General features: G+C 50.7%; 7 protein-coding genes across 7 annotated transcripts; 3 read left to right on the forward strand and 4 right to left on the reverse strand.

Annotated features, from left to right (window-relative positions):
• Nucleotides 1–5041, forward strand: EURHEDRAFT_466024 (BTB domain and ankyrin repeat protein; the record flags this gene model as incomplete). Its single annotated transcript, XM_040785059.1, has 3 exons — nucleotides 1–3082; nucleotides 3139–3256; nucleotides 3310–5041. The coding sequence occupies 3 exons, from the start codon at nucleotides 1–3 to the stop codon at nucleotides 5039–5041; spliced, it is 4932 nt and encodes a 1643-aa protein (XP_040634634.1).
• Nucleotides 5042–8034: 2993 nt separating this feature from the next.
• Nucleotides 8035–9975, reverse strand: EURHEDRAFT_466100 (uncharacterized protein; the record flags this gene model as incomplete). The annotated part of the gene is made up of 1 exon (XM_040785068.1): nucleotides 8035–9975. One exon carries the CDS (start codon nucleotides 9973–9975, stop codon nucleotides 8035–8037), a length of 1941 nt encoding a protein of 646 aa, XP_040634635.1.
• Nucleotides 9976–10811: 836 nt separating this feature from the next.
• vps27 (ESCRT-0 subunit protein VPS27) lies at nucleotides 10812–13536 on the reverse strand. The gene is made up of 5 exons (XM_040783099.1): nucleotides 13230–13536; nucleotides 13013–13145; nucleotides 12667–12948; nucleotides 11820–12585; nucleotides 10812–11762 (listed from the first exon to the last, which is right to left on the reverse strand). Exons 1-5 carry the CDS (start codon nucleotides 13295–13297, stop codon nucleotides 10843–10845), a joined length of 2169 nt encoding a protein of 722 aa, XP_040634636.1. The 5' UTR covers nucleotides 13298–13536; the 3' UTR covers nucleotides 10812–10842.
• A 428-nt stretch (nucleotides 13537–13964) lies between these two features.
• Nucleotides 13965–17422, forward strand: EURHEDRAFT_465997 (putative ubiquitin C-terminal hydrolase; the record flags this gene model as incomplete). The annotated part of the gene is made up of 3 exons (XM_040785057.1): nucleotides 13965–14198; nucleotides 14270–14470; nucleotides 14534–17422. 3 exons carry the CDS (start codon nucleotides 13965–13967, stop codon nucleotides 17420–17422), a joined length of 3324 nt encoding a protein of 1107 aa, XP_040634637.1.
• A 662-nt stretch (nucleotides 17423–18084) lies between these two features.
• On the forward strand, nucleotides 18085–18634 carry EURHEDRAFT_466035 (cytochrome b5-like heme/steroid binding domain-containing protein; the record flags this gene model as incomplete). Its single annotated transcript, XM_040785063.1, has 3 exons — nucleotides 18085–18200; nucleotides 18272–18398; nucleotides 18461–18634. The coding sequence occupies 3 exons, from the start codon at nucleotides 18085–18087 to the stop codon at nucleotides 18632–18634; spliced, it is 417 nt and encodes a 138-aa protein (XP_040634638.1).
• A 636-nt stretch (nucleotides 18635–19270) lies between these two features.
• EURHEDRAFT_466102 (putative RNA binding effector protein Scp160) lies at nucleotides 19271–23352 on the reverse strand (the record flags this gene model as incomplete). The annotated part of the gene is made up of 4 exons (XM_040785069.1): nucleotides 19271–20247; nucleotides 20323–22588; nucleotides 22647–22915; nucleotides 22980–23352. 4 exons carry the CDS (start codon nucleotides 23350–23352, stop codon nucleotides 19271–19273), a joined length of 3885 nt encoding a protein of 1294 aa, XP_040634639.1.
• A 71-nt stretch (nucleotides 23353–23423) lies between these two features.
• EURHEDRAFT_488176 (uncharacterized protein) lies at nucleotides 23424–23853 on the reverse strand (the record flags this gene model as incomplete). The annotated part of the gene is made up of 1 exon (XM_040785593.1): nucleotides 23424–23853. A coding segment is annotated over one exon (228 nt), but the record flags the coding sequence as incomplete, so codon positions are not given.
• Between the last annotated feature and the right edge of the window lie 2703 nt (nucleotides 23854–26556).

Consider the following 26556-nt stretch of genomic DNA (forward strand, 5'->3'; position numbering starts at 1 on the left):
ATGAGCAGCAAACTCTGGGAATACTTTTTGCGAGATGATGTCGAGAGCTTCCGGCGGGTTCTGGCCAACGCTGGTTATACCTCTGGCGGCCAACGGGCTCCGGGAGGTGGAGGAACACCAACCTTCAAAGTCGGAAGTCCTAGTGCGATGATCGCTTCGTCCACTGGTCCTTCTGGAAAAAGCAAAAAGTTGAGTGGCACTTCGCCAGGCTCACCGAGTGCTGATCGAGGTGGTGGCCCGCGTCCCGGTACGACCTTATCACGAACGGATTTGAACGCACGAGACCTACATGGCAGGACCCTCCTTCACCTAATCTCCTCGTCGTCCAAGCCCACAGCAGTCGATTTTGCGAGCGCTTTGTTGGAGATACCGTTGGTGGATATATACGCGCAGGATGAGGAGAGTGGATGGACCGCTCTGCATCGAGCGTTGTATGCAGGGAATGCTATGATTGCTCAAACATTGTTGGCCCGGGATTTGTGGGATGCCACCGACTTCAGTAAATTGGGCAGTGCCGGCCACCAAAATGGAGGCTTGATTAAGATCAAAGATCGAGAGGGATATAGTCCTTTCGATGTCTACGGGGCCACCATCATGTCTCGCGACATCAAACAATTTGTTTCTCCTGCGACAGTATTAGATCCTACAATTGCGGCGGACCTTCAGGGTAGCGATGCTGCGTCCAGTGCGCCATCACATGATGACCAGGATAGCGATGACATTTATGCAGGAAGAACTACCTTGAAACCTCGTCTGAATTTGGGTGCTGACGAGATCTTCACGCTTGGTAGCAACAAAAACTTGAACCTTGGTCTTGGTGACCAGGATGACCGACAGTTCCCAGAACGAGTCACGCTCGAACGACCAGACCATCTTTTACAGCGGTTCTTTCGGGAATATCAGGAGCAACGGTCAGATAATGGACATTATGTATCTGACCCGTCAACAGATCTACCAGTGCTGATCAAGAACAAACTGGTGAAATTCCAAAATGTGGTCATGTCGAAGCTTCATACGGCAATTCTCACAGATGATCCTGAATCAAACCTTTTCATGTGTGGGTTTGGTCCAGGCAGCCGCTTGGGAACTGGCGATGAGTCTACCAGGTTCAGCTTCGCTTGCATTGAAACAGGTGGTCTTGCAAAGAAGAAAGTCATTTCCATTGCTTTGGGCCAGGATCATTCCCTGGCAATCACAGAGCAAGGTGAGATATTTAGTTGGGGAAGCAACAAATTTGGCCAACTGGGGTACAATCTCCCTAGGGCACAAAACCGTGACGATGTCCCGATTCAAACGACCCCGCGGCAGATATACAACCCATTTAAGAAGGAAATTATATACGGTGCTGCAGCGTCAGCGATTCACTCGGTCGTTTTCAGTAACTCTGGACTGTACACATTTGGTAAGAATGAGGGCCAGCTTGGTCTCGTCGATTCGGATGCGCGCTCGCTGGAGGTTCAGACAACACCCAGACGTGTGGGAGCATCACTTTTCAGTGCCGGAATCCAAATGATCACTGCCATCGACCATGCTACAGCCGTGCTTCTCCAAAACCATGAAGTCTGGGTGTTTTCGCAGTATGGTTACTCGAAGATCATCTTCCCTCTGGAAATCAGTTCGAGATTTATCAGAGACAGCTTCATGGCCACTCGATATGATACTTCGGTCAATCATATCGTGAAGATCACGTCTGGCGGAAGCGCTATCTGTGCTCTGTCCAGTTCTGGTGATGTCTTCACCGTCCAAGTCAACAAATCGGAGAATCCCCCAGCTCTAACATCGACGACAAACCCGTCAAAGATAAAACATTCACTTTCTTCTCCTACTCGGGAATGGTCTGTGAAAAGATCCTACATGGCTGTTACGGATGTTGATGTCGGGCAGGATGGCTCGATCATTATCTGCACAAGTTCCGGCTCTGCATGGCGAAAGGAAAAGCGTCACAAGTCTAAAGGGGCATTGAAGGACTACAAGTTTGTTCGTATTCCCGGACTCTCGCGGGTCGTCGGGGTGCGCAGTAACGCCTTTGGAGCATATGCAGTCGCCCAACGAGATTGCAATGTGACTCGGGAGCAGATCGAAATCGACCAGAGCACCTTGTGGAACGATCTTCTGCCGCTGTCGCCGTTTGATTCTCTAATGACAACGGTCGATACTGCACAAATCACAGAGATTGACTCTTTGGAATCTAGATTTGGTCCCGTCATGTCCATCAAAAAGACAGTTCTGTCAAACCCAGATATTGAAACCCGTTTCCTATCTGGGCGATTTGATGCACCTAATGGAACGGTTTGGCTTAAAAGCTCACAGTCAGAGGCGCGGATTCCTGTCCATGAAATCATGTTAGCTGGACGCAGCTCAGTTCTACGGAAGGCCTTTCATGAATTTCGACAAAAGTATTATTTCTCTATACCTGATGTCCTTGACATCGAATACGGACCCGACGGAAGAAGTCAAATACGGTTTCACGACGTTGATTTCTTGGCCATTCTGAATCTTGCATTCTTCCTGTACACGGACAACACGCTTGATGTCTGGCAGCTAACCAGAGTCTCGCCCGAACATACCTCGAGATATCGTCAAGTCCGTACAGAAGTTATGCGGATTGGCACCTATCTGGAACTACCTACCCTGGAACGAGCAGCCAGGCTGATGATCGAGCCCACCAAAGCTTTGAAAACGGATATGGCCTGGGCAATAAATGATTCCTCATTCTTTGAGAATACAGATGTGGTCGTCGAATTGAACGGTGGGTCTCGAGGAGTCCATAGCCAGGTCGTTTGTCAGCGGTGTCCGTTTTTCAAAGCCCTTTTCCATGGCCGTTCCGGTGGCAAGTGGCTGTCGTCGCGTCGTACCGATCCTAACGATGCGGTCCATGTCGACCTCAAGCACATTGATCGATATGTCTTTGATTTTGTACTCCGGCACATATATGCGGACACGGAAGAGCAGCTTTTCGACGAGGTTCGATCGGAGAGTCTTGAGGACTTCATTGATCTAGTGTTTGAGGTAGCATTCACGGCAAACGAGTTGATGATCGATAGGCTGGCCCAGGTGTGTCAGAAGATGCTTGGCAGGTTTGGTGAGTACATTCGCCTGGGTTATGTTAATGGAAATGGTGCGCTGACGTGGTTAAAGTGCACAATCGCAACGTCTGCTATCTTCTTAATGTCATCGCACCTTGCTACGTCAAGGAGTTCAAGGATGCTGCACTGGAGTACATCTGCTTGAACCTAGAGGACTTGCTATCGAATGGGTAAGTGCTATTCTTACGTATTGTATTCGATAATATCTGACGATATTGTACAGACTTCTAAAGGACCTTGACGAAGAATTACTTAGTGAACTTGATTCGATATGCCATGACAATCAAATGGCCTGCTTCCCTATATCTCGGGGTCGTAATACTGACGATTATGTCTTTGAGAAATATCCGGAGCTCGTCGGTTTAGTCGAGCGTGACAAGCAACGAAGGATCGATTCGATGAAGCTTCAATCCCGTATGGACCGGGTTGAGACTCGACAAACGGGTAATGAAAAGCCAGGGCCGCCATCCACATCAAAGGCGAAGACTAAGACAGGACCATTGAAAGAGATCTCAAACGTAGCGGGAAGTCCGGTTCTGAAGTCCAAGCACTCTACCAATGACTTGATGTTCGAGATGGACGAAGAAGCTATGTTATCGCCAGGTGATTCCATGAAAGGGAAGACACCGATTCGAGGATCTAGGCAGGTTGACGTGACTGAGTCACCTTTGCTCGGGTCTAGTCTTATCGAAGAGGAATCATTCGGTGACCGGAGCTTCTTGGATGGCCAGATGGCATCACCTCAAGACACGCTTCTCGCGGAGTCGTCATTAGAGACCCGAGCTGGAGCGTTGCAGAGGAAGAACGGGCTGTCTTTTACACCAGATATGGGCGCCCAGGCTCCTTGGAGATCACCAATGGCAGCTGGTAAGAAAGACCTGAAAGACATCATGGCCGAGACATCAGGAACCCGGGTGTCCAATCTCAGCCTAGGCATGTCCAAGGAATCTCGGCGAGAGAGTAGCAGCAACGCCACTCCGAAGCTATCTCAAAAGGAACGGAAGAAGCTTCAGCAGCAGCAAATGCAGGAAAGACTTGCTGCGGAGCAGAAAGCCAAAGAGGCATCGCAGAATCCTTGGAAACTGCCACTGGCTCCCACCAACAACCCTGATCCGCCACCAGGGATGAACGGAGAAGGGTCTCAATCAATGAAGACCCCTCAACGACCTGCCATGACTCTTCGTCAAACGGTTGCGGGTACACCTCCCTCGAAACCCACAGCACCTGTACAGACACAAAGCCGCAGCGTTTCGGCCAACGTACCTTCACCATCGCCATTGAAATCCTCCACAGCCTCTGGACCATCCACGGCACCTGTCCCCTTCGCTCCATCCCCAGGCAACAACACACAACCACAACCACCAGCCATCCAATCTGTTCGCCACATCCCTCGCCCAGAACCCTACCAAACAAGCTTCCACACGCCCTCGGCAAACTCCCTATCGCTTGCCGCCATCCTCATGCAACAGCAGACAGAAAAAGACGAGATTCACGAAGCTGCAACGGCAAAGCACAATCTGCAGGATATCCAGGCGGAACAGGAGTTTCAGGAATGGTGGGATCAGGAGAGTAGACGTGTGCAGGGGCTGCCCGATTCGGAACAACCGGCGTCTTTGTCTGCGGCCCAGGAAGGGAAAGCTATGCGGGGAAGTCGTGGTAAGGGGTTATTTCGCAACAATAACAACAGCAATAACAAGAGACGAGGCGGTGGCGGTGGGAGAGGTAAAGATGGTGGTGCTGGTAGCAGTGGTCCTCGACCTGCATCAGATGCTTCCGCCTTGACGCAACAACTGAACCAACATCGTTCTGATAACAACAACCGAGATAAAAAGCAACAGCAAAAGCAACAGCAGAGCAGTCATCCTCCTCCAAGCCAACCACGCGGCCACGGTGGGAATCGCGGTGGTAGAGGAGGAGCCCGTGGGAGAGGTGGTAGAGAACGGGCTAGGGTATGATTACGACTCTTTATTCTGAGTTCCATTAAGCCATCGATGTATATATCACGAGTTTCTGTAGTCTTATATACTATACACTATACATTCCCTTTTCTTCTCAAATAAATCACTAGAAGTTCGACCAACTTTATATATATAAGGGGTGATGGCTACCTTGATGAACGACGAGCCGCTGTTCATACCGCTAGTGTCTCGCAGTGATCAGTCCATACATACGCTGCCGAATATTTTTGTATATGGATCGACATAACGGGTCATACCCTAACAATACATTCGAATAGAATAATTCTGTCGGATGGATTTACGTTCATACAAGGTGTTCCCTCATGGTAAGTGCGGAGATGGATTTAGCTGCAATGGAGGTTTTCTTTCTATGTAACAAACAACAAGAGCAGTACCCTTATGGTAAAGGGACATCCAAAAATATAGACACTCTGATACAAGAAATCATCCAGAATGATCTAGTTTGGCCACTAGAAACTGTAAACTGATCGTTTGTAGACCTTAGGATGGCAAGTGCAAACCCGGATGCGTAACTAGTGAGTATTTGGAGAGCGCTAGAGCTTTGTGTACGGAGTATATCATATGACAACTCCAGAGTAGAGTTGTGTACTATTGTGGCCAATCTTCCCTTTCAGCATGTCATGCAATTCCATCTAATTGCTGTCTGAAGCCAATGTGTCGAACTTGAACAGCCCCTGCTTACACAAATCATATACCTCTACTTCCAATCCACCAGATCGGCGTATCGGTTGCATTCTGCAATTGCTTTCCATAATGGCATTTTTAGTGCCATTTGTTCCATCGGAGACAAAGCTGAAGCATGCTTTGGCCCATGAGTACCCAAAGCCGCGGGTAACTTGGAAACAGCCGGCCGGCATCCAACAGGGTCCTACCACCTATGGGCCATCAGGCTCGAACTGGGAAACCAAAGAGGTACACTCTGTGCGTATTGTGCCCCTTCTTAATGTTGGTAGCAACCACATTGTTCCAGAGTAATACTTCTCGGACGACACAGATGAAGGTAAAGTCATCCAAATCATTGTGTAAACTGGACGTATGTTTGTTTATTAGGGTTCACGCTTTTGTCTCTCCGCCGCGAAATCCGCAGAGCTAGCATAGATGATCTGAAGGTATTCGACGATGAGAAGTTCTTGGATAATCCTTTTCGAATATTCTTCGAGTATCTCTCCAATCGTTACACCGCGAACACATCGGAGGATTCAATCAATCGAACATAACATAGGCGTATCAGCATCGACTCTAATATCACTGAAATGTCTACATCGAGTGCAGAGGGTAAAGATAAGGGTGTGAGCGCCGGGGCCCTGAAAGAATTAATTAAGGATATCCTGTCCGTGATGGGGAATGGCAGGCGTTTGCCCACCGGCCAGAATGACAATCCGTTCCTGAGACGCTGAGCAAAACGTAAATAATCATATGTATGGAGTACTTTCTTACAAACCTAACAGATTCGCTGCCACAACTCGGCTTGAGTTTCAGGTGGCAGGGGACAAGCACGCTGTTGCCAACGACGGGTCTACCGGAATGAACATCAGAGGGAATGCGTCCGATTCCGATAGAAGTCAAGTGTCCATATTCAATCTAGAAGTCAGTTCTATCCAAGATATGCATTTCGTATCTTTCGCAGAACTTTTCTAACTCGATCCATGGCAACCATAGTGTAAGCAAAGGGATTCTGGGGGCTTGAAGCGTGGGAATTGGCCAGCTATGCGGCCAGCGGCAAGGACAAAATTGATATTATAATATTCGCCTGATGTCCTCAGAACCTGATCGAACAATGCTCGGCGATGATCTGTCTCCTTCTGGTCTCTGCCATCCAAGTGTGATCAGTGTTTGGTGATGATTATACCATACCCTCTTAGACACTTTTCCAACCTTGGGCAAATTGACCACATCTACTGCTTTCAAGAACCTCTGAGCACTGCATCACCAGACTCGCGTCCTCTATCCCTTTTTCTGGGCGTTCAGGTCGATGCGATAGGTAAAAAGATCATTAAACAACCCGCTGAAATCACGGTCCCCTTCTGACCAGTCGTCCATGCGATTTCCTTCTGCAATATCAGCATGATTGAATGTCCATGGGATCAACTTTTGCACATCCTTCTCTGCGAAATCAAGTCAGTATTGGTAACTTGTAAAGTAAAGTGACTGAGCAAATAGTTGCAGTGCCTCCGCGATCAATATCTGCACCTTTAGGTATTAATTCATCGAGGTCAACAGCCTCATAATAGATAGTAACTGATATGCTATTGAAGGAGAGATATCAATTAACACATTCTAGCCCAGAGAGTAGGGAAGTATATACTTTATGTGGAACATTGAGCCTGAGGTCTAATGCACATTTCCTAGTCATGTAACCCAGAGGTCAAGAATCCAGCAACCACTGGGTATGAAGAATTTGAAGTCCCCAAGAATCTTTACAGAAAAAGATTGCTTTGCACCCACTGTCTAGCCTGGCTAACTGCCCACGGTTCTGTGTCTGGGCCCAGCACCCTCTACGCTGAGGTGCTCTACTATACATATCATCTGCCAGTATCCACTCTCATTAAGTTAAGCCACATATTTACAGCAGAGCACCACACAAAACTCTGTTTTGTACAGAACAGAGTATACATGTATGAGCTGCATGTATGAAAAGAAACAAGACAAGCCAAGCCCTATACTGCCATAAACTAGATACAAACATTAAGTAACAGTAATCATGTCCCATGCAACGAAAAAAAAAAAAAAAAAAAAAAAAAAAAAAAAAACGAAAAAGCCAACCGAGAAAAACAAGGCGATAAAACGAAATAGACAAGAGTGTTTCCTGTTGAAGCAATCGATGCGTTTTGCCGTAAATAACCATAAGCTGAATGCGTTCCTCCGAGCCAATCAATCTGATCATGATGTTAATGCGAAACCGAAACGCCGTGAGGTTGCTTGCTTTGCAATTGCACTAAGATAACAAAAAAATACCGAAAGTAAGGAGGCTAGGCAGAAGAAGCCACAATGCGACTATCCCACATGCGACGGATCATCATCTCAATGTCGTTGTATTGGTTGGGTTCTGCGTCGTCGTCAGTCGAAGGATTTCCGGTTGCCGTATCGTCTGAAGTAGAAAGAATCCGTTGAGATGGGTGTTGAGATTTCGGCCGATCACCAGAGTCGTTGGCAGACGAATCATCCGTCTCCGAGACAGATGGCCTCATCCTCCTACCCACAGGCTGTCTCGTTTCCGGACTCGAAGCTTGTCCGGATCCCCGACACGACTGCTGCCCGTCGCTGAGGAGTGTTAATGCAGGAGCTGATTTGACTGGCTGGCCGAGTGATGTGTTGCTTCGTTCGGGACCTCTGGTCTCCTGGATGACGGACCTTAGCCGACTGAAACTATCTGCGGTTGGTGATTGGAATCGTCGGACGACTGTGAGTTCTAGAGCGGTCTTCTCGAATGCCTTGCGGGTTTGCTTGGCTTCGTTGTCGTGTCCCGGACCGCCTGATCTGGCTGAGCCGTTGACAAGTGCTCTTCCCGCATCGTACGCTCCAGTGCCTGGTCGACCGTGCGCTGAAGCCATGAAAGTCCCATCCATCACCGATGGGGGCACCGTATCATGACCATCAGGAGGGGATGTGTTCAGCGCAGCCGTTCGCTGTAGCCAGAGCTTTTGCTGTGTTCGAGATGGTGGCTCTGCGCCAGGGGGTCTCGAGGGTGGTGATGAACGAGGCTTAATCGTAGTGCCAGGCGATGGCGGGGTTTGCAGGTGGTATTGTGGTAGAAACGAGGACGGGGTATTGGGATCGGAATCTGCCCTGGAAGCCCCATTGTTCACGATGAACCTGGAAACGCCTCCTTCGATCGACGATGAAGTTGCCTGTGTGTGGTTTCCGGGGGTACTTGCTAAGGCGGGATTTGGTGAAGGCAACGTGCGCCGGGAGGCGTCTTGACCAGCTTTCAGGTTGTTCAGCGAAGCAGTACGTGAAATGGCAGTATCGATAGCCGCCGGTTTGGCCATGGCAGATATGGAAGACATGGCGGGGGGAGCTTTGGCCGAAAGTGCCGGACTGATAAGACGAGATGCGATCGCACTGGGTTCAGGTACTTGGCCGGCTTCTTGCTGTTTGTTCTCTCGTTGCAACCCTTGCTGTTCCTGAAGTCCCTGCCTCTCTTTCTCCTCGTGCTGTGATTCTTGCCCTTCTTCCTCGTCCGTTGACTGACCTTCCCGAGCGAAACTTTGACTGGTCGGTTCCGGGAGACTGGTCGCTCGCGGTATTTGAGGATAAGGGCGCTTGACAAATATCAAAGGATCCACTAGCGCTGCAGCGTTCTCCACGCTTTCCTTGGACTGTGCAACGGAACTGCGCCTAGTGCTTTCGGGCGACTGCGTAGTATCCTCCCATTCACCGTCGTCGTTTTCCGAATCTCCGATCTCGAAACCCACCGTTTTCTTCTTCCCAGAACTCGAGCGGGGACGGTCGGTGCTAACGATTGATTTCTTGTTGGGAAATGTACCTGTAGACGTATATCGTCGCAACGCGGGACTCGAATTATTTTTCTTCATCGACGCTGCCGGATTCGGATCTTCGAACCCACCCTCCTCCCAGCGCACGTGGGGACCACCGCGCGGGGGGCTCGTAGCGGGTGTCGCGGGCGCAGACTTTTTGCGCTGATGATGACGAGCGGGTTCAGCCCCGGAAGTGAGTCGCTGTAATTTGTTGACGTTCTTTCCGTAGGAGGGGTTGCGACTGTGGTGGTTGTGACGGTGGCCGACTAGGTGCGGGCGAGGATGATGATGCCGGTGTACGATGTGGGATTTTGGGTCGGACGAATCTCCGGTAGTTGAGGCCGAGCGCGTGACAACGGCGTGAGAGGAAACTGCACGGCGCCCCAGGCTCGGCCGCTTGACAGGGGAAGAATTGGTATTAGAATTCGGCATGACGGCGAATAATCAAAGAAAAACACGCCGTCTCGAGAGTGGTCGGCCGGACTGCCAACTAGGTGCGTGGGTGAGCCTTGTCTATCTCTCTGGGCAAGGCAAAAAACTCCGAGGAATGCGCGACGGCTCAACGAACGGCGAGTGGGCCAGGGATCACCGGCGCGAAATATGGAGACCGAGGTCTGAGGAGAAGCACCGGGGGAGGAGATCTAGCAGAGCGGTAGTGGCCGTAGCAAGGACAGTGCCGTAGCAGTAGTGACTCTTTTCTGGGGAAGCTGTACAGAGCAAATAAGCAACCATAACCAGACCACACAAACGAACGAAGCGATGATGATTATGCTTCTGGAACTGTCTTGTCTATGGTCGAGAGTTGGAGCGCAACGCAGGATAATTGGAGGAGAAAAGGACCGAGAGAACGATGCCACGTGAAGACAGTAATACAGTGAAACAGTATAATTACTTGTGAATGATGAGAATGAAGATTGATGAGGATGATGATGAAGAAGAGGAAAAAAGACGAGAGAAATCGAGAATGAGGACAGTGGAGGAAAAAGAGAAAGAAAGCCTGGACCAGGAGGAGGTCTGAGGAAGCTCTCTCACCTTCACTTTGGCTCGACCGCAACCGGCGGGTTATTTATTACGCGTTAAGGACGCCACAAAATGCCGAAAGTGAATTGGTGATCTTTTCCATACAAATTACTGGATACTTTATCCATGCCAATTACCGCTTGTATACACACTCACTACCTGTAACAACCAAGTCTCTTATTCTGGTATCATACTATATAAGGAGGGTAACGCCGTGGCTCAAGCAAAATATAGAAGACAAAAAAAAAAAAAAAAAAAAAAAAAAAAAACAAATTAGCACTACAACTCGATCAAGCTTTCCTCCACAGGCGGTCGAGGCGCTGTAGGTGGTGCATAGTGCGTGCTTGGTGCAGAAACCGGCGAAACGTCCGCCCCAGTAGGATACGTGCCACCCTGTGATTGGAGTGGATATGCAGACGGCACATGTGCCTGCTGTTGTGGCTCATGTTGCGGCGGGGGTGGGTAATAGTAGGATTGCTGTGCTTGTTGTGGTGGCTGTTGAGAAGCCGGTTGCCTATTCATTGGCATCGGAGGAGCCTCTGCATACTGCTGGTAGGGGTATCCAGATGACTGCTGGTCCGCAGACAATGGCTGCTCCGTTGCGCTAGGTACTGGTGCCGACGGATACCCGGATGGTGCTGGGGGGTATTGGGAGTATTGAGGATCCTGATGCTGCACCATAGGCGACGGCTGATACGGCATGTCCGGCTCCCCTGGTGGTCGGGAAGTGTAGTCTTGCCTTGGCAGCGTTGGTGCTGTATAATACTGCGCTGGAGCTGCTTGGCCTGAGTATGGTGACTGCATCGGATTGGAGGGTGGCGGAGAAGCAACAGGAGGATATGCGGTTTCATTCCAGGAAACCGACTGAGGGGGCTGCGGGTAGACACTAGGGCTCCTGGTATGACCAGTACCACCAGGAACACTTCTCTCGAACTGAGGCTGTTGCGCATACGGTGTAGCAGAAGGCGGTGGCGCTTCGGAAATGGGCTGTCCATAGTAGAAGTTCTCCAACCCACCCTTTCCATCGGCACTAGAAGGAGGGGGAGGCATGGAAGGGTATGCGCCAGGGTATTGTCTTGGAGGAACAGCCCCATACCCTATTGAGTGCTGCGAGTATGCATTCGACAGGCGCTCCTCCAACATACGGTCGTAATAGCGAACCACCGTCGACAATTTGCCATGAAGATCAAGGAGAGTATCTAAGCACGCTGTGTCAAAAATCTAATATACTGCATCAAAATAGAAAAAGAACTTACCATGCTTGCTCATTGTCTCACCATAACTCCTTGCAAGCTTCGGTCGAAGAGATCCGATACTATCATACAATTCTTGAATCTGGGGTTCTCTGAGAATGGTCCCGGGTGGTTGATGTTGCAATCGGTCGACCAGAGTAGCAAAAAGATGGATATTCTCCGCCTCCACTGGGCTGAGTTCGTATGGGTTCTTAGGCAAAGGTGTTGCCGCACTCGGTGTGTCTTGCGCAGGAGGCTCCGTAGTGCGATTCTTCAAAGCCGCAGCGTGCTGTTGTTTGTGTTCCTCCATATCCCGCAGAGAAGCCTCAATAGCAGCCTTCAGATCCGCATCCTCTTCCTCCTCAATATTTGGTTGGGCAGCTGGAGGTTGGGCCTCGGCAAGTTTGGCCTGTGGGACATAGCCCGCGGAGCCCTTGTTCTGAGCCTCCTCCAGGCTCATTTCCAACGCCCGACGCAAGTCATCATCAAAGCCACCTTCCGCCTTGGCTGTTCGAGGTTCCATCGTGTTAGACTTGGTAATAGAATTGTTCTTGAAGGAGGATCGGTCCGAAAGGTTAGGTTGCAGGAACGGTTTCGATGTCAATCTCGCATAACACCCATCATCGACGCGCACCGGTTGTAGTATACCCAGATGGGGCAGAGGAAGGGATTTACTCGAGCACTGAGCGTCGAATACGTTGCCGCAATTTCGGCAGTGGTGCTTGCGATTCATGAAACTAAACGGTGTTCGACAGCGCATACAGACGTCCGAATCAATCCATTCTGGAGGCTATAAAGAAAAGTCAATGTTAGTGGAAAGTGGTTTCCAATCAGAGCCTGAAACAGGGAAAAAAAAAAAAAAAAAACCTACCGCGCTGCTTTCCAGCATGCTGCCACTGATTTGAGACTTAGGAGGAAATGGGAACCCCTCGTCCTCCAGCTTCCGATGAGTATGCCCAACATACGCCAAGTCCATACGCCCTTGTGCTGCCATCGCCCAATCCTGGATAAGCGCCAGCATCTTCTCTCTTACGTCGCTGTTGAGCGGGGCGCCTTCCGCCTTGAGAAGCGATACAAGGTTATCCATAAACTCGCGCGATGCGATTTCGGCAAGAAAATGTGTGCCCCCATTCTTCACGCACGTGTCTGTCAGCTAAAGCAAGATAACCCCCGATTAGCATGCCAAGTATAGCTGTTATAGAGAGAAAAGAGCCGACCTTCAAAGTCGCTAGTTGTATGTTCGGATTCCGACTTTCTAACCGTCGTTTCAACGCTCTCATCGCCTCTTTTGGCTGTACACCTTTCGACCGGATGAGGTCGGAGATTTCTAGATTGAGGGCGATATCTTCCCTGAAAAAGAGGTTATGTTAGGACCCGCCCTGATATGGGGGGAATCCAATTGCGGAACCCGATAAACACATGTAGACAACATACAAAGAAGACGACGTAGCCCTCTCGATCCGCTCATCAAGCGGCGAAGTCGACGAGAACCAACTCGCCATGATGACGGTGACGAGGATTCAGATATGGTTGTAATTGAAACGAAAGATGCTCTGATAACGGAGGGGATGATCGCTATGACGTTGGGCAGAGACCAGCCAGGAGGAGAGTCAAAGCGAGAGAATATCTGCAGAAACCAGATAAATCAGAGACCAAAAACAAAACAGAATACAACAATATAAAGAGTCAACAGGAGAAAAAGCAGTCGATGTTTGGAGCCAAACACGAGAGCGACTGCGATGAGTTGATGCACAGCTCCAGGCAGATCAACGAGGCGTACGCATTACATAAGCCACCACGTTCACCGCCTAAATGTGGCGGTGCTTTGGCGGTGAGTGTATAGTCACATGACTTACCCCGGACCACAGCCACGTCCCGAAGGTGGACTGAACAGCAACTCGTCCTTATTATTCCGTTCTGTTGCTTTTTGATTCTTACCTGTGATTTCCTGCATTACGTTGCTTGTCTTGGAACGATTACGAATACTTCTTGTCGTTTCTTGCGCATCTGTGTGGTTGCTGTTCGCAATCTCCTACGTACTCTCGCCCTCCGTCAATCGCTGTGCCGTCCTCCGACCCGACCTTGGAATATCGCCGCCTGCTCGATACTCTCGTTTAAGCCCAAAGGAAAGTCGAACAATGCGTTGAATGGTCTCATAATACTGGGAACATGTCCTCCGATGCAGCGACTTTACCTTCGCCGCCAGATTTCGCGCCGTGGGCGAGCAATAACCGCCCTCAATCGCTTGTGAGTGGTATGTACTCGAGCGGAGGGCAACAGGGTCAGTTCTATGGGAATGGCAGCAACAACTCTCCACCGGCTGGGGGTGGACCGCCTCGGTTTCCAAACATCAAGGATCTCCAAGACGAGGCGGCATCGCTGGATGTAAATGATATTACTCCGGTAAGTTCTTTGTTTGGGTTATGATGTACTTGGTGCGGGGAATGCTTGGGAGGTGCTAACTTGATTTGTAGTTGAGTATATTGATGAAACGGGCATACGAAGCAATCGAAAATGCGAGAAGCCTTGCCGATAAGGACAAGCCAGATCAAGCCTACATACATTACCTCCGTGCCTCCGAGATCACTGTCAACATTATACCTCATCACCCCGACTACAAAGTTACGGTCAATCAAACACCTGGATGGTACAAGCAGTTTGCGGATTTGATGATGGTAGGCCTCAAGTTGAGATAAATTACCACTCTTAGTGTGGCCTTGGCTGACTGGAGAACATAGGCAGTACGGACAAAACAAGGAACAATGGACGAAATCAAGAAACAGATAATCCAGGATAATCTCGCGAGCAACGTCCAGCCCTCGAGAGAATCTGCGACAAACTCCCCGGCCCTTAGTGGTAGCTCAAGAGGTCGACCGGAGGATTCAAGCAGCAGTTCAATCCGGATGCCGAGCCCGTCAGAATACCAACGGTCAGCTATGCAAGCCAAGTTGAACAACAACCGGTTTTCCGCGCCTGCGGAGGATATGCTAGCGCAGAGGTTTGCCAGATTAAAAGCGATGCCATCTGCGACAAATAACCAGAACTCAATGGCTGTTGGACAGAATGGAGCGCTGGCTATGCCGGCGGCCTCAGGATATGTTGATGATCATCCCCCACGACCATCATCTAATCTTTCCCAAACGACCGCTCCATACCCTCCCCCTGTTCCTCCGCGCCGTCCCCTTGGCCCTCGGAGTATGGGATCCTCCCCCAGCGTACCCACGCTACCGCCAAAGATTCCTCTAGACACGTCTCTGCCCCGCGCGCCGGACCCAGCATATAGTCCGATATGGACCGTACCGTCGCAACCACCCTCGAACCCTCCGCGTACTTCGACAGAAATCTCGCGTGCCAACAACTCAAGATACTCACACCTGGTTAATTCCCCTAGTGCTAGTCCTAGCCGGAACAGCTTATATGATCCATATCGGTCTCAGACTCCCAACGGTATACATCCGGCGAAGAGCAGCACAACTGATTTGCCACATCGACCAGCGATTGAGGCACAAGAGCTACTTGACTATTTACGAGAATACAGCATTCTACTGATAGATGTTCGCCCGCGGGACCAGTACGACAATGGGCATATCTACGCCAAATCAGTGATTTGCATTGAGCCCGTCGCATTGAAACCCAATGTGTCAGCTGAAGAGCTGGAGGAGCGGCTTGTGGTGTCGCCGGAACATGAGCAGCCTTTGTTCGAAAGAAGGAATGAGTTCGACATGGTTGTTTACTATGATCAATCGACAGACTCGGTCAGTTACCTCGCAGGATCGCCAGTTGGGACTTCAGCGCCTCATCTGCGGGCGCTTCATGACACACTCTACGAGTTCAACGCCTATAAACCACTGAAGGATGGGCGACCTCCAGCACTATTACTGGGAGGTTTGGATGCGTGGGTTGATTTGCTTGGACAGCAGTCGCTAGCCACATCGTCGACAGCAATCATAATGGGATCGATCCAAACAAAGCGGCCGGTTCGCAAGCCGGGGCGACCTCTGGGAAGAGTGCCAACCGTGGTGAGCGCGAATTCCAGTCTAGAAGTGCGAAAGAGGCGATTACGCGAGTACAAACCTCTCAACCCCGAAGAGCTCACTGCGTGGATGGAGAAATCGAAGAACGAGGAAATTGATACGGTGCAAGAGGAGGAAGAGCCTCTAACCGAAGAGCCGGAGGAAGTAGATGGCATCGAAACGAAACTTGCAAGTTCGCCGCCGTCGCCATTCGTGCATACATACGAAGATTTCCTGCGCCGGTTCCCGGAGCCACATGCGATCCAGGAATCGATGACTGCGCCCCATACTCGACCACTGGTACCACCTCCTATGCCCACCTATGCGGCTCAAGTTCCGCAAGCGCCATCGCGACCTCCACCCGCCGTGCCCCGGCCGAAATACAGTGGGGTGTCAGAAGGACGACAGATCCAGCCGCCGCTAGAACGACAAAACTCGGCGAATAGGACAGCACTGTACCCATCAGGTCTGAACCGACCCAAGTTGCCACGAACAGGGTTGTCGAACTTTGGCGTCACGTGCTACATGAACTCGACATTGCAGTGCCTCAGCGCGACGATGATGCTGAGCAAGTTTTTCAACGATAACCGATTCCGAATTTATGTACAGAAGAACTGGAAAGGGTCACAGGGGGTGATGCCGGGGTTGTTTGCGAATCTGATCCGGTCGCTGTGGAGGGGCGATGTGCAAGTGATCGTGCCGACCTCGTTCCGGAACTTCTGCGGGCGGTTGAACCAGGAGTGGGCGATCGACCGCCAGCAGGATGCTAAGGAGTTCTTTGATTTCCTGGTAGATTGCTTGCATGAGGATCTGAACATCAACTGGCAGCGCACGCCGCTGCGGCCGTTGACGTTTGCCGAGGAGATGCAGCGGGAGCGCATGCCGGTCCCGAAGGTGTCGCGGATCGAGTGGGATCGGTACTGCCACCGGGAGGAGTCGTTCATCTCGTCCTCATTTGCGGGGCAGCACGCGAGTCGACTACGATGCACGACGTGCCAGCGCACGTCAACAACATACGAAGCATTCTACAGCATCAGCGTAGAAATTCCCGCGTCAGGCACAGGGGACATCTACAGCTGTCTACGCAGCTACACACAGGAGGAAATGCTAAGCGGCGATGAGGTCTGGAAGTGTCCGTACTGCAAATGCGAACGAGTCGCAACAAAAAAGATAATCATCACGCGAGCACCCCAGATCCTCGTGGTCCATTTCAAGCGCTTCTCCGCTTCAAAGACACAAAGCGCACGCAAGATCCACACACCAATAGACTTCCCGCTGTATGGGTTGAGAATGGACCCGTTCGTGATATCCTCGCCTTCTCCCCCATCTTCATCCTCTTCCCCAGAACCAGCCCAGCCCACTCCGACCCCGACCCCGATGGGAGCGACCGTGCCCCCGTTTACATATGACGCATACGGGGTCCTACGCCACATCGGGCCGTCGATGAGCAGCGGACACTACATCTCGCTCGTGCGGGATGCGCAGCGTCATTGCTGGCGGAAGTTTGACGACGATCGGGTGACGGACTTTCAACCGCGCGAACTGCGGCATAAAGAACGGTTGCAGAACGAGCAGGCGTATATTGTGTTTTACGAGCGAGTTCCTGCGAAGTAGACTTTTCTTTTTTGTTATATTTTATGACCATGATGGATTTGGTAGAGGCGTTGGATTATTTTTGATTTCGGATGTATTATGAGCATTGACGAGTGACGAATGTGCATATGTTATCGGTAACTGAACATAGTCAAATGTACTGAAGAGTACCAAGAGAGTATATAATTCCGCGCGGGGTCGATGGTGAATGATAGACTAATCCCGAGCACAGGAACCGGGAGGATGGCCGAGGTTAAGGGTGCGGGACTAAAGACGGTATTATTGCACGGATACTTGCACGCGGATAGACATGCCAGATATAGATATGGTATTCTGGAGTCCTGGGGACACCTTCTAATAGGCCCGGTTTGATTGGCACCGGGCAGAATCAGCGGATAGACCGCCGGCAATATCTCACGGTCTGGATCGGCAGTCTTCTTTTCTTTTCTTCGTTCCCTTTTATTACTCTCTTTCTATTCTCACACTCTCTATATTACTCTGTCTTTATATCTGATCTATCTATTTTCTGTATATCTCAGTTCTTGAACCCCTCCTCAGTTGTACCCGTGAGTTACTATATACCCCTGATTGCGATCTGGCCAAATAAACATTCTCCCCAACGATCACTAACACCACCTGTCATCACCACAGTCCAACATCTGCTACACGACACAAACACCACAATGGCCGACAAAGAACTCACCTTCGCCGAGGTCTCCGAGCACACCTCCAAGAAGGACCTCTACCTCGTCGTCCACGACAAGGTCTACGATTGCTCTTCGTTTGTTGACGAGCACCCGTAAGCCCCCACCCAGCAACCCGATTGCGCCCTATAATACACAATAACAAGGAGGATACTGACGGCAACAGTGGTGGTGAGGAGGTCCTCCTCGACGTCGGCGGTCAAGACTCAACAGAAGCCTTCGAGGATGTCGGCCACAGCGACGAAGCCCGCGAATTGCTCGAAGGCATGTACGTCGGGAAGTTGAAGAGAATGGTACGCTCCCCTGACCTCTTTCTTTCAAACGCATCTCAAAATACTAACGGTGGTGATGACAGCCCGGCGACCCAGCCCCCAGCACCCACGGCAGCTCTTCCTCGTCCTCGTCCAGCGCCAGCTCGGGCTCTGGTCTCGGCGTCGGTCTGTACGCGTTCCTCTTGCTCGGTGGTGCGATTGCCTACGGTACCTATCAGTATCTGCAGAATGCCGCTGCTGCTGAAAACCAGCAGTGATTTTTATCTTTGAAAAAAAAAGAGAAAAAAAAGCATTTTTATTTTCCCGTTCATATTGATCTTGGGGGTTCCGGTTTTAATTTAGCATGGGAGTGTCGTGTCGTGTCGTGTCTCGCCTGCGCATGCGATTTTTCTTTATGGTTTTATTTGACGATTTTTTACCACTACTTTTCTTTTTAACTAGCTGGTTGCTGGGTGATATCCAAATGCAGACAAGACAAGACATGCTGTCCTTTTTTTCTTTGATTTCTTAGTCACGGCGATGCTTCGGTGAAAAGAAATAGAAATAGAGCATGTGAAAAAACAACATTCATGTTCCCCTTTCCCAACCGGATAAGCAATGCGATGGCATGATTCGGCAATGTCGCACGATGCGGCCGAGATCCCAATGTTACCAGTAGTGCTACTGTAAGACAGACGGTCAAATTATCAACAAAACCAGTGAAAGTAAGTAATATGACTGCAGAAACCACTCTTTTATGCCAATAAACAAATCTATCTAAAGCAAAAAAGGTACAAGAATGGAATCAAAGAAAAGAAAAAGATAGCTAAATCACATGAATAAATATGTCGTATATAGACTTTTTCAACCGCGCAAAAGAAATGCCAATAATCAAACTACACTGATCGATAAGATTAACGACCAGCCAATCCAGCCGCAACGGCTTCCAGAATCAACTCCTTAGCTTGTTCGACGGCGTCCTTGCTTCCCTTGACTTCGATCGCTTCGCCCTTGGCCTGGTCCTTGGGCACGTTGATCCGGCAGTTGGTCTTCTTGCGGATCGTGTTGATCTGGCTACCGCCCTGGCCGACAACGAAGCGGTAGGTCTTGGGGTCGGGCAGGATCAGGTAACCTGTTGAGGACTGCTGCGAGGCGCTGGAGATGGCCTTCTCCAGTGCTGTCTTGGCGCGGGTTACGTTGTCGCCGCTGCCCAGCAGAACCCAGGGAAAGGTGGCGGGCTGCGAGGGGTCAGCCTCGACGGCGTTGTCGATGACCTTCCAGGAGTGAGCGTCGAGGGATTCGCTTGGGTCGTCTGTGATGAGCGGGAGCGAGGTCGCTCCGTTGCCGACGGCTCGGGACTCTTCCGAGACCGGTCGGGGCGGAATTTGCTGGCCCGCGTGGTCCACTGTCACCTGGTAGTCGTTCCGAAGACGACGGAAGAACGCGCCGTTGTCAGAAACGGCGTGGTGCAGGTGTCGCGGGACTTCCACTGTCTCGCCCTGCTGGTCCTTGAGCATGCCCAGGATGTGCTCCTTGGCGGCCTCGACAGCATCACTGGCACCCTTGAGTTTGACGTCGGAACGACCCGAACCCTGCTTGGGAATATCTAGAGTCACATTGAATTGCGATTCGATTCCACGGCGGGTATCACCGCCCCGACCGATGAGCATACGGTGTTGCGCAGGCGGAACCTCAACATTGGCTGTCACCTGGTCCTCCCGCTCCTTGACAAAGGCCTCGATCGTGGCAATGATGTTCTCAACGACATTGCTGTTGCCTTCCAGTCGGATCGTAGACTCGGTACTATCAGGGCGCGGGAACTTGACCAATCGAGCCGCGCTGCCATCAGCAGGGCCACCGGCATCAGCAACAATTTTGCGGATGTTTGCACCTGCACATAACAAAGAATTGATCGTTAGCTTACTGTAGACTAAAAATTCAACTGGAACAAAGAATCAAAACTTACCACCACCACCAATCAGAGCCTTGTGGTACTTCTTGTCCACGTCAATGGTCTTGGTAATTGTAGAGTCAAACTCCGATGCACGCTGCTGCAGGAATTTCTTTGCTTCATCAACCTGCTGCTTGGTACCCTTGACCTTAATCTGCACGCGCCCAGAAGCATCTGGTGCATCATTTGCTCCAGGAACATCAATCTGCGCTCCAGTGTCCGCACGGAGACGGTCCATCTCACGCCCGCGCGCACCAATGAGCGACGGAACCTGACTTTGAGCCACAGATACCGACGTCGAGTACGAGTGGTCCACCACCCACTGCAAGAGACTGAGAATCTCGTCGCGGGCGGAATCAGCCCCCTTGCTCGGACCCTTCACGACCACCTCGTCAGAGCGAGCGGCGCGAGAAACACCGACTTCACTGGATGTCTCGGCCTGCGACTGGTCATCGGAGATCGTCGCCCGGGGGAACTGAACGCGAACAGCGTAGCGGTCCTGGAGGCGGTTGACCTGGCTACCTTTCTGCCCAATCAACTCACGGTGATACTGGGCGGGAATCTTCAGGACATGCGTGGTCTCATCCTCCAGCTTCTTGCCGAGGTTGATGATCCGGATTTTAGCAGCATCGGCCTTAGCCTTGGGGCCCTTGACCTCAACCTTGCCACTGTCCACCTTGATGTCGACATCAAACTCGTCACGCAGCTTGTTGATGTTCTCGCCGCGCTTGCCAATGAGGAAGTTGGCGTACTTCTGCGGGAAGTCAAACGAGGTGGTGTATCCTCGCTCCAGGTCATCCTTCTCCTGCTCAACCACGAAGGCTTGCAGCTTGGAGATCAACTCGTCTACAGAGCCAGAAGGACCACGTAGCGAAACGTCGCACGAAGCTCCAGTTCTGTCGCCAACTAAGGCGCGAATAGGAATGGAGTCCTCACCCTTAGCTTGCTGTTCACGTGCAATGAACTTTCGGACCTTCTCCTGGTACTTGGCAGGCACGCTGGCCGACTTGGCCACCACGTTGCTCTGGTCGCCCAGAGTGCCCATCAAGTAGTCATGCGCTTCTTGGAGGGCCTTCTCGAAGGCTGTAAGCTCAGCAGGGGCGGGCCGCTGACGGGGAATCTCGAAGTTGGCAGTGTTGGCGGACGGACCCTCGTAGACGAGCACAACCTCGGGGCTGTCGACATCGTCAGGAACCATCAGACGCACTCCGTAGTCATCTTGCAGTTTGGATACGCTCCGGGAGCTGAGGTAGGGGTGGAAGTAAGGGTCGACAGAGACGTGACGGATCCTTGAGGGTGGGTGGGCTTGAACGAGGTTCATGATGTCGGAACGGGCACGAATGGTGTTCTTTCCGTCACGCGAGTACACCTCCCATGTCACGGGGCCGTCGGACGTAGGAGGAAGAGCGATGCGGGCGTCGTGCATTCTTTCAAGCTCATTGATGATCTGACGCTGTCTCAAGTACCGGGTGAGAGCACGAGCGTGCGCGTGAGGTCCGGCAGGAGCGCCGGCGTGCTGACGGGACAAGTCAATGCTTGCCATCTGCATGCTCGTCGCCTGATCCATGGCCCGATTGATACCTGCCTCGATGCAGTCTAATGGGCCCGTAACGGTGAGAAATTCACTCTCATCGGAAGGTGGAGGCAACACAATCGCACAGCCTGTCTCGGCAAGGAACTCGTGCAGGGCGTCATCTCTGTCACCCAAAATGAACTGATGCTGACCACGGTTGATCGCCAGCTCGCGAAGGGTCAACTGGCGTTGCAACTCACTGGCCAGTCGTTCAATCTCAGCACGAGCCTCCTGGGCCGCCGTGCGCTCTCCGGAGATATGAATAGCCTTGTCGGGGACTGCCACGAATTGCACCTGGCCCGGAACCGCCTCCTGGGGTGGAGGCTGGTTTTGCCAGGTGTCGTAGCGAGGCACATGAACCTGAGCACTGGTACGCTCTTCAATTCCTCGAAGGTTAGAGTTGTGAGCACCTGCGATGAAAGGGAAGAACTCTGGCGGGATCGACTTGACTCGCAAGCTAATGTTGGAGGCCCGTTCCTTCACAATTGCCTCGATTTCCCGACGAGCCATCTCCGCGGCGACGGCATCTCCTTCGATCAACACGTCAATGGTGTCGCTATCATCGTCTTCGCCTCCAGCGGCAGGATCGTCGACTCGGGGAACTTGGACACGCGCACCGGTGCGCTGTTGAATGTCCTGAACCACGGCGCCTTGCCGACCAATGATATGCGGACGAGCAGAAGTTGGGATTGGGACACGGACGGATTGCTTGAAACAGCGTTGGTTAATTATAGAATTACCCAATAATATATAATAGAGAACGTACCTTGGATCCAACTTGCTGCGCAACATCCTTCAGGGCTTGTCTGACAGCATCTACGGAGCCCTTACCCTCAAAAATGATCGACCCTCCGGGTCCACCCCGCATGTCGACATTGGCCTTGGAACGCTTGGAAATATCACGGAGGATATCGCGGAGAGGCTTCTTGAGTTGACCCCGAGGAAGCATCTGAGAAGGCGCAAGCCGGAGCTGCTCCATGTGCTTTCCAGGAAGACTCATGATCCTGGGCACATCAGAAGGACCAAACCCACCATCTATTGAGATCCGTTCGGTCAGCGTTCAAATCATGTTTGCATTGCATAGTAGAGAAAGACTTACGGGCCTTGGAACCGTTGGCAACCGCGGCAGCAGCCGATGGTTTAGCACCCCAGGTGGCCGCAGCCGGAGTCGTTGGCTTGGGACCACTTCCCAAGGCAGGGAACAATTCCTCCGATTGTACGTCAAGAGCGGGGCCATTCCTGGAAGCAGGCTTGGGGGTCGGAGCCGGGGCAGCTTGGGCAGGTGTCGGAGCGGCTGCCGGAGCGTCTGGCTTGCTCTCGTTCACCAACGACGATGGAGGAGGGTGTTGGATGTCATCCTCATCCGGAACTGCTTCAACAGTTGCCTTGTGTGCGGCGTCCTTCTCATGCTTTTCCTCCAGCATAGCGGCCAGGGACTTGTTCCCATTGACGTTGGAAGCTTCAGCAGCCATGACGAGGGGAATACCAGGAGCAATCAAACGGATCGATTTCGGGGAGACGCAATTGGATCAGATGGAAGACCCAAAATTCCTGTATAGTCTACGAAATGGATTAGTACCGGACAGTTCAGCGGAGGTGTTGGGTGATCTGGACATACCCAACTGTTTCACGGAAAATCGACCAACTCACTGAATTGCTTCGGAGTGTTTCTTTACCGCGACGAAACGTGGGGAATGGATTATAGAAATAATAGAACGACGAATAAGACAATGTCGAACGCTCTACTAATGCTCACAAGTAAACACACGAGTGGGAAAATGAACAGAAGAAACCCGAGTTCGAGGGAAATATAAGAACGGGATAAATAGAAGAGAAGAGAGGAGGATAGAAGAAGAGGAGGAAGAAGAAGAAGAAGAAGAAGAAGAAGAAGAAGAAGAAGAAGAGAAGAGAGAGGTGTGAGAGGGAAGAACAGCTAAGCCGGGAGGGCAATTGGGAGAGCCGATGGAACGTGGAGAGGAGGAAGTTGAGGACAACAGGAGAGAAAGCGGTAGTGGTGGTGGTTGTGGTTCTCGGGGAAAGCCGACACCGCCCAGCTGTCAAGTTGATATTGGTGATACTCCGTACAGAGCATGAAATTTAAGACAATTAATAATGCCTACTTTTTTATGCATTGGAGAGAATAGCCGAGTCTCGAATATATTTGCATTGGTTATGTAGAATGCTTGTATGCACAAAGTACAAGTAGATTCGGAGACACTACGGATAACCCATATGGCTAGGTAAAGCACTACAGCAGTATGAGTATATACTGATACAGCGCAGAGTTGTACAATGACTGGTCCGGCATTGGGATAGTGCATACTTTGTTCTGTTTGTATAGCTGGAAATCTGTTGAGCTTCATGCCATCCCGAACAAGAAATCGGGTATTAAACCACGTGACGGGATCAGCTGACCGCGGATGCTGATTGATGAAAGTCGAGGTGGATCAATAGTTTGTCCGATTACCAAGGCCGACAGATCCCTCATATACGGACACACACACTCGTTTAGATAGCCAAGCACTCATTCTACCATCTACGGTGTCTATAGATATCATTGTCACCCTCCGTATAATCTAAGTTTCTTCTTCATATATAGCCTCGTGCAGTCCGGATAATCGACTCCCCGACTTCCCCGACTCGGAGTTAACCGCCTTATTGGTTTATCCGTTTCATTGGTTATGAGCCCGGGCCTACCATACTGACGTCTTAACAAACGCTTTGGTACCCCGGGGGCTCTATAGTCGCTTAACATCGTCTATAGACCGATCGATTGATCCCAACTGCGAGCCTCACCCTCGATTATCTTCCCACGAGATTATCGGCCAGTAATCCGCTCGGCGAAGTTTATTGAGTCGTGAGAACGCTACAATGACAGAAGAATCAGATATCGCGGAGAACCCCATGCCGCAATCAACGGCGCAGAGGCCTAGGGCAGGGCAAGGGAGGAATGGTAGGAAGCCAACAAAAGAGAATGGAATCAAGATATACCAATTTCCGATTGATAGGCTGAATGAGGAGAACGCTAGATACTGGTTTCATATGATGGAGGACCAGTTGAAGACCCAGTTTGCCTGGGAGGCGATTGAGTACTACCATGAGGTAGGAAGGGCAGAGTTCAATAAGATCTTGAAGGAGGATATGGACTGGTTTAAGATTAATCTGAAGGCGAATATGATTGTCCAGCAAGGCCTTTCACCAGCAACCATTCTGGAGATAAAAGATCAAGAGACTGCCGGGTTAAAATGGGATCGCCTAAAGGAGATGTTCTTGAAGTCATCAAACACCAGAAAGGCTATGAAGTTGATGAAGATGTCCAGTTGGACTTGGGATAATACGAGAATGAACGAGAAGGAAGCATTCCGTGAAATCAATCAACTGGGAGAGGAATTCATCGACATGAACAATAGCGAGATGGTGAATATCAGGGAGTTGATTGTGATCTGGTATCTGCGAGGATTGGGCAGTCAGTATACTACCTTGAGGGATACAGTGATGAGTTCAAACGCCACTTTAGATAAGGAATATGTCCTGAGCCGGGTCGAGGATCTCATGCAGATGAAAGGAGGATCTGCAGGTGAGAAAGGATCAAGGGTTCACAAAGATGGCAAGAGAAGGAAGAAAAGTGGATCAAAATGCTATGTCTGCGGGAAGGCAGGGCATTTCGCGAGGGAATGTCAGAACAAGCATGAGAGTGATGACGATGAGGATCATCAAAAATCCAAAGGTCGACAAGAAGGTCGACAAGGAAAATTGACAAAGCAAAAGGGCCGATTTGTCGGAGAGCGAAATAACAATAATGATGCCAATCAAGAAGAGCTGGATGAATTTAGCTCGTACGCGATAGAGAAATCGGAAGTGGGTCGATTTACAAGTGATAAGGCAAACCACGCAAGCAGCAGCAACCCATCAGTATGGTGTTTTGACAGCGGAGCCACAAGCATGTCAACCGGCAACAAAGATGTCTTTGAGAAGTTGGACCAGAGGAGCCGCGGAACTCTGACTGTTGCAGATGGAATTCAAATACCCATTGAGGGAAGAGGAACAGTGAAATTCACCCTGCCAAATGGGTCAATGGTCCGATTGAGTAACACCATATATGTACCAGGCTTGGCAGAGAATCTATTGTCATTAGAAGCGCTCCATGTTGTTGGATTCGAGTCAAGAGGAACGAAATGGGGTTATACAATACTGAAGGATGGCAAAGTAGTTGCCAAAGGACGACGAATTGGACGATCAACCTATCTGGATAGAGTTACGCACGCAAACGCTCTGTATGTGAAGCCAGAGCAAGCAAGAAAGTGCGCTGAGTTCATCACAAAGCCAGATGTGCAGTCAGTAATTCAACTGCTTAGTGGACGAGCCGCTAGAGCTGAAACTGAAAATGAGATCGACCAACGTCAGCAACTCATTCATCAACGACTTGGACACCCCGGAAAGAGACGTTTCAACGTCTGTGTTGAAGCCTTGAACTTGGACCAATTGAAAATTGGCAAACAGGATAAACTGCTTGAAAGTAATTGCGAAGTGTGCATCAAAGCAAAACAAGTGAAAAATCAGAGCCATGTTCCAGTTCCTAGAGCAAAGAGACCGCTTCAACGAGTATATATGGACTTTTGGGGTCCATACAATGAAGGCATAGGTGAAGAACGATATTACCTATCACTAATAGATGA

The sequence above is a fragment of the Aspergillus ruber genome (assembly GCF_000600275.1).
Source record: "Aspergillus ruber CBS 135680 unplaced genomic scaffold scaffold00041, whole genome shotgun sequence".
Classification (NCBI taxonomy): domain Eukaryota; kingdom Fungi; phylum Ascomycota; class Eurotiomycetes; order Eurotiales; family Aspergillaceae; genus Aspergillus; species Aspergillus ruber.

What these genes read in the sequence shown, in the direction of transcription:
- vps27 (XM_040783099.1), bottom strand. Translation starts at nt 13,297, where the DNA reads ATGGCGAGTTGGTTCTCGTCGACTTCGCCGCTTGATGAGCGGATCGAG. An exon ending in GCATGCTGGAAAGCAGCGCG is followed by an intron (nt 12,586 to 12,666) that starts GTAGGTTTTTTT and finishes TTTTCTTTATAG; the next exon opens with CCTCCAGAATGGATTGATTC. An exon ending in TGAGACAATGAGCAAGCATG is followed by an intron (nt 11,763 to 11,819) that starts GTAAGTTCTTTT and finishes CAGCGTGCTTAG; the next exon opens with ATACTCTCCTTGATCTTCAT.